A 12,469-nucleotide genomic window follows, 5' to 3' on the forward strand; every position below is an offset into this window, starting at 1 on the left:
ATAAGGAAAAACTTATATAGCCAGGCTTGGTCGTCAGGCCATCATAGGCAGAGTATCGTCATCGTTGTTGTGGCCTAAAGGATAAGATATCTGGTGCAGTCGTATTTAGCGATGCAACGGCGTTCGAATCCCGCAGGCGGGTACCAATTTTTCTAATGAAATACGTACTTAACAAATGTTCACGATTGACTTCCACGGTGAAGGAATAACATCGTGTAATAAAAATCAAACCCGCTAAATTATAATTTGCGTAATTACTGCGGTAGAGCGTCTTGTGAGTCCGCGCGGGTGGGTATCACCGCCCTGCCTATTTCTGCCGTGAAGTAGTAATGCATTTCGGTTTGAAGGGTGAGGCAGGCGTTGTAACTATACTGAAACCTTAGAACTTATATCTCAAGGTGGGTAGCGCATTTACGTTGTAGATGTCTATAGGCTCCAGTAACCACTTAACACCAGGCGGGCTGTGAGCTTGTCCACCCATCTAACCAATAAAAAAAAGAATGTCCAAATAAAACAAATACTTCAAGGCCATAATTTGCATACTCTCAGGAGTTTTCTCAAATGTCTGATAAAACGGTGGGGTAAATTTTTCATGTGGCTGTATGAATAAGGTTTAGGCCGTTTAAAATTTAGTTTAGCAATGGGAAAAGCTTAAGGTTATTGACTCACTACGAGACCCCTTGATGCACTTTTGATATTTCTCATAATCGAGATTTTTCTACACAACCGAACAACATTAATAACAAATTTTTGTTTTGACATTGACACATTATCTTAGTTTTTTACATAGTTTTTTACCGCCATTTTTATTTTTATTTTTTTTCTTTATACGCTGTTTTGCTTCAAGCGTCAACAGATGGCGTGGATAGTGGATTGAAGTAGGAATTGGGAAAATAAAGCCCCAACACGCGGTACTTAACCTTAACTTTCAAAATACCACCACCACCACCATCAAATTTCGCAGATATTATTTTACGATATCCTTCACGATCGAAATCGGATACAAATCAGGATGGCTTCGAATATTTGAAGTACAGCGGGCGTGTTGTAAAATTGAAAAGTAACTGACCTGTCTCCTTTTCTTTTATTGCCCTTGCAGGCAGACGAGCACACGGCCCACCTGATGATGAGTGGTTACCGTCGCCCAAGGACTTCAGTAATGCCAGGGGCAGAGCTAAGCCGCTGCCTAGCGCTTAATACTCTCCACAAGCCTCGTTTGAAGAAGGACATGTCATAGCGCTCGGGAAACACCGTGGAGGGGAGCTCATTCATACGTGGCCGCAGTGGCTCCAGGTAGTATGTTGAACTCTACTCCGGTGGCGAGCGGTGCGATGGTAAAAACGGATGACCGCAGTGGCTCCAGGTAGTATGTTGAACTCTACTCCGGTGGCGAGCGGTGCGATGGTAAAAACGAGATGACTGTATCAACAGTATCAGTCTCGAACTTACGATCTCTTGAAACACGCATGACACTGCTGATTCCCAGGTCCGTGTGTACCGAAGCTGTTTTGTGTGCTAAACATGATAGAATCCGTGCCTGCGCATAGGGAGTGCTGTTTGTTTGCTTCTCGTGGAAATTGTATTTTACGTGTCGAACGATCGGCTGAACATTTTATGTCAGTTGGTTCCGTATTAAATAAAATTCATTGCCCAAAAAAATACGGAGAAAAATCAGTGAAAACCCTTTTGTTTTTCTTTGTGAAGGTCTTTGCGTGCGCGATGCGTGAAACCAACTCTCGTATATAATTAAATTTCGATGGATTTTATTCCTATATTTGTCGATCGAATTTATTTTTTACCAACTTTGTATTTGACTTGGAATGAAAGTGGTTTAAATGTGAGATTTTCTATAAATTTTAGGCCAATAAAACAGTTTATTGCTTCACACAAACTTGATTTTAATTCGGTATTTATTATAGCAAATTAAATCAATCAAACACGTATTTTGTCTTCCGAGTTATTATACTAATAAGTCTGTCCACTATTACGTCAGATAACTACCCACATTTCTCCTCCCGCTTAAAAGAAAACCATAAGTCAAACATTCATTCGTCGTCTCTCTTACCTTCTAAGATGATATCTCCTATCTCTGTCTCTCAGTCATGCTCCACATTCGTCATTCCTCCATACATTCCATTCCTACATGTGCATATGTATGTAGGGTAACTACCTAAACCTAGCTAAGTTAGAGCAACTTCTTCATAACATATTCTTGTAAATGCTCGCTCAGTGTTGATGACAATGCTTTTTATTGTGTGCATTACTTTAATCTACATACAGGATCAGGTCTACAGTGAATAGCCCGGACATGAATTATTACCAACGAGTATAATTTTAATAGCTGGTTTTAAATTTGACCCCGACACCCCAGTTGCTACACTCAGATTTAAATGTGTTACTACGTTTATCGAGAAGAGTTCGCCTATTGTACAAATTAACCTACAAGACTGATTTTAATGTAAATTGTGTTTTAGTGCGCAATAAAGCTATCTCTCTCTCTCTTTATCTGTCTCTTTCTCTCTCTCTCTCTCTCTTTCTTTATCTGTCTCTTTCTCTTTCTCTCTCTCTCTCTCTTTCTTTATCTGTCTCTTTCTCTTTCTCTCTCTCTCTCTCTCTCTCTCTCTCTCTCTCTCGATTTTGTAAATGTTTTATCTTGTTACAGCTACAACAACAAACAAAGAACACAGATCTCCGGAACAGGAGGAGACCAGGTCCTCGCCGACGCCCGGCCCGCCGAGCCCTCAGAATAACGGAACTACTGGTACATTTATATATATATACATTTATATGTATAGACTCATAACTTAATATGTAAATAGCTTCGTTAAATAACAATCAGTCTAATGAATATGGTAAAGAGGGCGCTTTTGGATAGGTAACATGGCATCATTATTTTGTGGCCTACCCCTTTATAGCATTACATATCCTCGTGAATCCTTTCAGTTGGAAGGGTATTACAGTTTTTTTTTTTTTTCAAAGATAAAGAAACCAATTGTGATTTGAACGTCTTAATTCATGATTGGTAGCGACATTGCTATGATATATGCCTACCACCAGCAGTAGTAGCAAAAACTAGTGGCTATCACAAAGCAAATGGGCCCAAATTCAGAGAGCTACCACAAGTGATCATAAAAAATTCCAAGCATGGAAGCAAAGAGAGCTGTTCTTTATTAGTTATTCGGAAAGTGCCCAGAGCACGGAAATTCATGATGACCCCGGAATTTGGCAGACCAGCTACTAATAATTCATTGATAGAGAACAACCGGTTTTTCTGGTAAGAGTGGTCAGAATAATAATAATAATAATAATAATAATATTTATTCATTCAAGCCTCTTAAAATACAAACACGTACAAAAATACTTAACACTAGTATAATAATATACATGGCTTTTTTATGAGGTATACAATAACAATATTCCCTGACTTTTATGCTAGGAAAACCTGTGTTACAAAAGTCAGTGGTTCAGTGCTAGGTCACCAGGTAAAGAAAGTTAACCAGGAAGAACGATCTGTAAGAATATAGTACGTACGTGTGTGTGTGTGTGAGTGTATGTGTGTTAGTGTGTTTGTGTGTGTGTATGTGTGTCATATAATAAAGTATAAAAATATTATTATATATTATATTATATACTATTATATAAAATATTAATTTAAAATTAGCTACAATAAATCAACAGTATATCATACTATATATACACCATTATACATTTTTACAACACGACTTGTTCTGTTTCAAAATAGTCTAAGTTTAAGAGCCAAGACTTCAGATTATTTTTAGCGTCATACCTATTTAAGCCATCTATCTGCTGAGATATATTTACTTTATTATAAATTCTGCTACCTGAGGAATAAATCTGTCGTCTGGCAAATTCCGTCCTACAAGCAATAGTGTCAAAGGCCGGTTTTCGTCTCCTTGTGGAAAGTGAAGTTTCTTTAGGTATTGATGGGAGGCAGGAGTGCTGTCGCAGAACGGACCTGTGGATAAACAGTTGTCTAACCGTCAGCACTCCTGCGTCACGATACAGTTGTCTAGTAGAGTACCCAAAAGGCTTCCCCAGCATCACCTTAAGCACTGCCCTTTGCGCTCGTTCGATATTAATAAACTTTGTCTTGCAGGCACATCCCCAAATAGGGATGCAATAAGTTATAAGCGACTCGCAAAGGGAAGTGTATACGGTAAACAATATTTGCTTATCTGCCGAGCCTCTTAGCTTTTTAAAAATAAAAATTAAGCTTCGAATGCGCGTCGTCACAAGTTCCAGCTGATCATACCAATTGAAACAGCTGTCCACCAACACCCCCAAGTATCTGATATTATCAGTCCTAGCAATCTCCGAGCAATTACATGCGGAATATCGTCCATTACATACATGGGCCTTGAGAGTAATGGAATCACGCGGGGGTTGGACAGATTTTCTGCTTGCAAATGTTAAAAATTTGGTTTTGTCAATGTTTAGAGTTAATAGGTTGCGGTTCAGCCATGTCATCGTCTGCTTCATTGCAAACTCAGCATTCTCAATTGCCTCTACCCACGTGTTGCCTGAATAGTATCACAGAACTACTACTGCTTTCAGGTTTTAATGAAAAAGTCCGTTGTCATGTCGCAAGACCCATCGTCATTGAGCCCGGCATCTCCAATGTCTTGAAATCGGGCCTAAGGCATTTGTATTGAAGACTAAAGCGAATTCTGACTTTCTTTAGAGCTTTATACACAGAGTTCAAAATTGAACGAGCCTAAAAACTATGCCTATTTCATACCTGTACAGCAGAGTTCCATTTTGTATAATGTTAATAACACAAACTGATTAGTTCGACCGGCCAGTAAGCGCCAAGTGGTGCCAAGCGGTGGTTAGAAAGAAAATGAATTATAAAACGGGTCATTTTAAAAAGACTTCTCACAGTATTATCTTCCACAGCAGCTCTGTCCTCAACGGAGTCCCTGTCTCCTCCTCTCGCTGATGGAGCACGGGCCCCGGCTCTGCAGCGGCTTCGGCGATTCCTCTCGGCTCTGCAACAGTTCGCCACGGACGTTGGTGCTGAAATCGGCGAGAGAGTTAAACATCTTATCCACAATCTTGTGGTATGAAAGTTTTGTTTCTTGAAACTTTTAACCTTCTTATTGTTGTGAAGGGGTATACTGGCTCACGCACCACTAGTAGCCCTTAGTTAACGCCGTATATGAGACATGAACTTTCGATTAAATAACAGTGATTACCCAATCTTACAAATCGAAAGAAAGGGACAAAATAATCATAAGACGTTAGATGGGTGGACGAGCTCACGGCCCATCTGGTGTCAAGTAGTTACCGGAGCCAATAGACATCTGCAACGTAAAATCCACTTTGAGACATGAGTTCTAAGGTCTTTTTTTTAATAGTACAACGGCTGCCGCGCCCTACAAACCGAAACGCATTGCTTCACGGCAGATAGGTGGCCTCGTATAAGTAAGTATGTTGGCGTCCAGGCAGGTACAATGAACGTCGAGGAGTTCCAGAGCGGCGTGCAGGAGTGCACCAACTACCCGCTGCGGGCCTCCGTGCCTGGCTTCCTCCGCGCGCTGCTGCCGCTAGCACAGCGAGACCTGCACGCGCGCGCCCGCAGAGCCAAGCAGGTACACCACACCCTCACACCCCATAATAAAAAGGGGTACCAGGACGGACAGATAACCAGGAGGGAGGTTTTAGTTCGTAGGTCACTGATACACTTTCTCAGTGGAGTCGGGCATGCCCATTGGCCCGGGCCCTTGGGTATCCATGAGGATTTCCTCCCGCCCACGCGAAAAAAAAACCCTGACAGGACATTTTTTCTTAACGGATTTGATGACCTGGTAATTAAGACCTTTAAGTCATGTCTTATTTTAATTGTTATTCTTATTTTTATGAAAAATGATAATATCGAGTGAAATGAAATGAAGATGATTAATTTGAGACATTAATCAACCGGGATGAAATAAAATGAAATGAGATGATACGGGATGAAATATAATCTCAGTAAAATGGTGGTCATTTACTGAGATTTTTTCAGTGTACTTTTTTGAGGATCCCGAGAAGTTACGTCCAGCAGCTTTGTTTCATTTACCTACATTTGTGTACTTTCACAGATATTAAACAGTTAATAAACCACCGTTATTACACATTTAAACCTGACGAAACACTAAATAGACAAAATAAAACAAATCACACAACTTCATTCCTCGCGTTCCCGCCAAAAAGTCCTTGACAGGACATAAGGCCTACAACGACTAGACACAGACTAAGACAGACACGAACAGACGACAAGGAACGAATTGACCGTTCTCATATGAACATAAAATAGACGACAAAAGAACTAACTGATCGTTCAAGAGCATACTGCAAACTCTATCACCTCTATCCCCACTCTATCACCACATTCACATTACCATTACATAGACCATTCAGTGCGATTGGTTTTTTTTTTCTGTTCTACAGAACCAGTGTTAAGCTAAGTAAGCCCATTGAGTTTCTCGCCGGATCTTCTCAGTGAGACGCGTTTCCGATCCGGTGGTAGATTCTGCGTAGCACTGCTTTTGCTAGGACCAGTGTTAGCAACACCTCCGCCCCGAGAGCTCACCTACACGCTAGGGTAACGCTGATAAAGCCTCTCAAGGCTATCAGCATAGGTAGAAAAAAAACTAAAGCCACGTCCATCAACAGACTCCCCTCCAGTACATCAGATCTCACGAGCACCTGATCTTGGAGTCAGGGGGAGACTCCAGCGACATATTCGCTCCGCAGCATCCCGGCACAGTTCCCGAAGGGGGCATCAAGAGACGAGCGAGTGATCCGTGAGTAATACATAGATTGTTTTATTATATATCTATATATTAATACGTGAAGAAAAATTTTGTACTCCTTTTTACGAAAATTGTGCCGATGGAGGAGTATAAAATTTCCCACACTTATAGAGAATATACAGAAGGAGTGCACAATGTAAATATTTTTTATATTATGCATAAAAAACACTAACATTCAATAAAAAAAAACATTACACACACTTCCATCTATTTGACAAACACACACTTAAATATATGTATACTTTGTTTATTGTCAAACTTTTTTTATCTAAAGTTTGTGGTCAAATTGAGAATAGATTAGTATGTATTGTTTGTCTTTATTATTATTTGTCTAGTGTAGTCTTGGCGAAATCTGAATAAATAAGTATAAATCTTTGAGAATAGAACCATAATAATGTTCAAATTTATAATTTAATTTAATAATAGTCGAATGTCGACTACTGCGGGACCACTAGTATTAATTAATTCTAAACAGTGCTCATACCAAAAATACAAGGAGTATTTTGGGATTAAAAACTAGAGAAATATTTAAAACTACTATTGACCTCACGTTTATTACTGCTGACATTTCGAATAGTTTAAGTTTATGTGGTCACGGAGGACTAAGTAGTCATTCATCAAAATTTTGCCTGCTTATTGCCTAATGCGTAACTGCCTATTTCTGCCGTGAAGCAATAATGCGTTTCGGTTCGAAGGGTGGGGCAGCCGGTGTAACTATACTGAGACCTTAGAACTTATATCTCTAGGTGGGTGGCGGCATTTACGTTGTAGATGTCTATGGGCTCCGGTAACCACTGAACACCAGGTGGGCCGCGAGCTCGTCCACCCAACTACGCAATAAATAAATAAATAAATTAACTGTTGTGTTGTATTTCCATTTTTTCGCACGGTAATAATGTAGACATGATAGTTTGTTTGAATTGGGTTAGGATCTAATTTGTTTATCTTTACTTCTCAGTTTTTACAAAAAATCTGTCCAAGTTCCAAGAAATTCCCGCCATTTTACTTAACTTTTTTTTTTAAGTCAGTAATATTGGCTTAAAGGTCGAGCCACCGATAAACGTAAACAAATTATAAAGAGTACCCATCGAAATCTACACACAATCTTCCTTTTATTTGTTTCGCTTAGAATTTCAGTTCCATCTCATTCGATGCTGTACATGTGCCATTTATTCAATACACGATAGGCAGTACGTTTTGAATTCCTTCCAATATCGTCTGCCTTCAAAGTTATAGGTACAACACTATCTCACCTACATCCGTAGAAACATTTGAAACGATAAATATTCTGAGTTATGTCCAAATGCATTGTGTTACGCTTTTAAAAACACCTGGATCCCATCAGTCTAATGGAGCGTGCCTACGAGAGGCGATGAACGATGGTTACCACGCTAACTGTGTTTATAACACTGTTAATAACCAACTGACCACGAATGCCGACACAATGTCTAGCTTGACGACTCGAAAATACCATTTCTAAATATATTTGCTAAATAATTGAAAGCTACGTATGACTTTAATTAAAATCTGTTAATTCAACATTATTGAGCTATCCTTAATGAATTTAAGGATTTTTTTAAGTAAACACCTTATTGCCTAAACCTAGAAATCAAGAGAAAATTATAAATATACACGATTAAAAAAAACTCTAAAAATTTTAAGAAAAAAATAAATTAATATCAATATATTCGTTTATTTAATTAGTATGATATATCAGTAAGCTAATTATTGTTGCACCTTTTTGAAATAGTTTATTTTTTCATTAGAAATTTAAAGGTATTAAACAAAATAGATGATAATTAATACGTCTTTTATTTATTACGGTTTTTTAAACAAGTAGGTAATATATGTATACAATCCAAATATTGCAAATGTTTATACACAATATGCTTTAAAAAAGGCGTGCCTATAGCCAACTGCTAATTTACTCCAGATTATTCAAACATTTTATGAAGGTATGTTTTTTGCTGTATAACAGGCAAAAAAGGCGCCATTCACGTGAACTTACTGGTGGTAGGACCTCTTGTGAGTCCGCGCGGGTAGGTACCACCGCCCTGCCCATTTCTGACGTGAAGCAGTAATGCGTTTCGGTTTGAAGGGTGGGGCAGCCTTTGTAATTATACTGAAATCTTAGAACTTATATCTCAAGGTGGGTGGCGCATTTACGTTGTAGATGTCCATGGGCTCCAGTAACCACTTAACAAAAGGTGGGCTTTGACGTCATCCACCCATTTAAGCAATAAAAAAAAAACTTACATTAAGAATATCTGTAGAACTAGAGTGGGGTTGGAGACGGAAACAGTAATAAAAGCTACAAATATGGCTGACTTTGGCGAAATAAGCCAAGCAGCTTTTGCTGTTTTAGGAAAGTTACAGGTATCCTTCCATAGAGCCACAAGGTGGGATGATCTCAATTTTCCAAAATTTTAAGTTCAGGTTTTAGTGTACAGGGAACTCTACTCAAGTATTTTTTAGGATATTTTTTTAAATAATTAATTGTCAGTTGCAGTCGATATGTTAAGAAAATGACAATAAATTAACACAACAATTCAAAAAGTAAATCTGACTTTATTGAACCTATGATGTCTAGGTCTAGTCAAGGAAATTTTTTTCATATTATCCCTTTTTACGAAAATTGCGCGGATGGAGGAGTATGAAATTTCCCACACTTATAGAGAATATAGAGAAGGAGTGCAGAATGTAAATATTTTTTTAAATTATGCTTAAAAAATACATTAAACCATTAAAAAAACGTTACACACACTAAAATATTTTTGACGCACACACGCATGCATACTATTTATTTATTGTCAAACTTTTGTTCTTGACGTCTGTGGTCAAATTGAGAATAGATTAAATATTGTTTGTCTTTATTAATATTTGTCTAAAGTGTAGTCTTGGCGAAATTTGTGACTATAGAAACTTATGTTTCTATAGTCTATAACTATTATTAGTCTTTGAAAATACAATCATAATAGTGTACAAATTTACAATTTCAATTAATTATAGTCGAATTTCGACTACTGCGGGACCACTAGTTCCCGAAAAATCCCTTAATTAAATTTCGCAAAGAATCAAGCTACATCTGCTAAGACAAGTCAATAATTTCCTTTGCTTGTTTATTACAAAGGAAAAAAAAGCTTTGGCTCGTCAATGATCAAAGCGTTCAAATCGGAAACTATCAATAATAGCGGTCCGGAGCAGGTGAGTGGTACGGACAGGTAATTTGTACGCCCCCCCCCCCTCCCCGCCCCGCCTCGCCACCTGCGCTGATCCCGCACCCCTTCACTAGGGATGCCCGATAACCGGCTCAAACCGGCTCAACAAAACCGCCTCAACAAACCGGCTGTTGCAAATATTACAAACTCAAAATTCAAATTTCTGTGCATTCTCAAAAATGAAAACAGTACTAACGTTCCTCGCTTAAGTGATTGCGATTATATATTTAATCCAATTAGAGTGCACGACTGGTTTATCAGAAGCAGGCTTGTCGAAATGACATAAAATATGTTGTCAGGGTTTTTAAGTTGCCTCATTGCAACACTAGCCACTGGATTGGTTCCCATAACGCTCGGACCAATTTCACCCAAAGTGGAAGATCTTTCCTCTGTGTTTTCCTCCAAGAATAATTATTGAAGCCAAAATATTTAAGTAATTAAGAACACACCCTTGTACTTACGTATGCAGAAATAAAAACCCGCTTTCGTTGTGCCCATTATTGACGTAAAAATTAATCCGGTTCAAAGCGGCCGCATCCCTAGTTGAGTTGTCAACGTCAGAACCAGTGTATGAGTTTTTGTGGGTAGCCTTTGATGGCGCGGGATGGCCTACGATTGTTCCACATTGTCGTTTCCGTGTGCCCGTGGACAGCAACATTATCTTATCATTTTCTTTCGTGACGACAGAAATAAGTTCGTTTAGGCTCCTTAACATTGTCCTGGTCGGCCCAAATTATGTCAGATTGCAATTTTATTCGGTTTAGTTTTGAAATTTTAAGCCTGCTGTCGACTTAGGGTTGACATTCTTGGGGAGCTCTGATTAGGACAGAGGATAATGATTCTTCTTTTTTCTCTCTTATTCACTTTGTACGTGCTTCAATATGGATCCGTGGTTCATGTTCGTTGAGATTTGAACCACTCTGTTGACCCACCCTGTGATATAGATTACGCGTTCCATATGACCACAGAAGCGTAGACAGGTGACAACACCCCCGATAGTTGAGCCGAGGGCCGTGAGTCGATTCCCACATCGATCGAAGATTCGTGTGACGAAAAGGCTTAGTAACAAGAGCAACAAAAAAAACATAAGGATCTGGGTAATTGCTTCTTCTTTCTATTTATGTATGTAAATCAGCCTCAGGTTCTCTTAGTCAAAGGAATCCTAATATAGAGCCAGATGAACGTACGTGACTTGCACTCCTTTATAATTATAATACAAATTATTAGGATAAAAAGTTATCGTCATTATTTCATGTCGGAAAATGCTAAAAATTTATGTATTTTTACATTTATTCGCTCATTAACTTCTTGAACCAGAAAAACGTGAGCTAAGCGTGAAGACTAAATTAATTAAGGTATATTTTTAAAAAAAGTTTCAAACAACGTATTACTGTATAATTTGTGACACCTATTAAATAAGGATGTTTGAGACTTTTTGGCGGGAACACAAGGAGTGAAGTTGTATTTGTTAGATTTGTTTTATTTTGTCTATTTAGTGTTTCTTCAGGTTTAAATGTGCGATAACGGTGGTTTATTAAATGTTTAATATCAGTGAAAGTGCACAAATGTGCTGAAAATAATACAAAACCGCTGGACGTAAATTCTCGGAATCCTCCAAAAAGTCCAGTGAAAAAGTCTCAGTAAATGACCACCGTTTTACTAAGATTATAATATTTCATCCTATATCATCTCATCTTATTCCATTTAATTTCACCCCGGTTGATTAATGTCTCAAATTAATCCTCTTCATTTCATTTCACTCCATATTATCGTTTTTCATAACAATAAGAATATGTATTATAATAAGACGTGACCTAAAGGCCTTAGTTACCAGGTCATAAAATCCCTGAAAAAAAGATGGTTGAAAAAAAAAACGCGTTGGCTTTAGCAAACGTCAAAATAATGGCACTTCGACACGACAGTTTTGGCAAAGGTTTCGTTTACCAACAGCCCGCAGGCACAGATACAATAATTTAGCGGAGCGGCCGCACGCGCGTCTAACGAAACGTGCTGCGGGCTGAATTTAAATCCATAGCGCGCGACCCTGCCAAATTGTCCCTATAATAATAATTCAACTAAACACAGGCCTTACTGACGGCGCGGTAAACGCCACTAGCTATTCCATACTAGATTCTGTTTAGCGAATGCGTTCATCCCGAATTTATCTATACTATATATCTATATATTAATACGTGAAGCAAAAACTTTATATCCCTTTTTACGAAAATTGCGCGGACGGAGGAGTATGAAATTTTCCACACTTATAGAGAATATAGAGAAGAAGTGCACAAGGCTAATATATTTTTAAAATTATGCATATAAATTACATTAAATCAATAAAGAAAACATTACACACATTACCACGTATTTGACGCACACAAGCATTCATACTATTTATTTATTGTCAAACTTTTGTTCTTGACGTCTGTTGTCAAA

At 38.3% G+C, this 12,469-nt stretch overlaps 1 protein-coding gene across 3 annotated transcripts in view; it reads left to right on the forward strand.

The window, feature by feature from the left end:
• LOC101742156 (protein CBFA2T1) overlaps nt 1-12,469 on the forward strand; it is a 95,470-nt gene that overhangs the window by 68,379 nt on the left and 14,622 nt on the right. For 2 of the 3 annotated variants that reach the window (XM_012690252.4, XM_062674436.1), the window contains exons 3-6: nt 2,663-2,761; nt 4,918-5,081; nt 5,466-5,612; nt 6,676-6,806. In XM_012690252.4, coding sequence (XP_012545706.2) covers nt 2,663-2,761; nt 4,918-5,081; nt 5,466-5,612; nt 6,676-6,806 — 541 coding nt within the window. The remainder of the gene's footprint in view (nt 1-2,662; nt 2,762-4,917; nt 5,082-5,465; nt 5,613-6,675; nt 6,807-12,469) is intronic. The other variant, XM_038018108.2, reaches the window with a different exon arrangement.

The sequence above is a fragment of the Bombyx mori genome, chromosome 20, assembly GCF_030269925.1.
Source record: "Bombyx mori chromosome 20, ASM3026992v2".
NCBI lineage: Eukaryota > Metazoa > Arthropoda > Insecta > Lepidoptera > Bombycidae > Bombyx > Bombyx mori.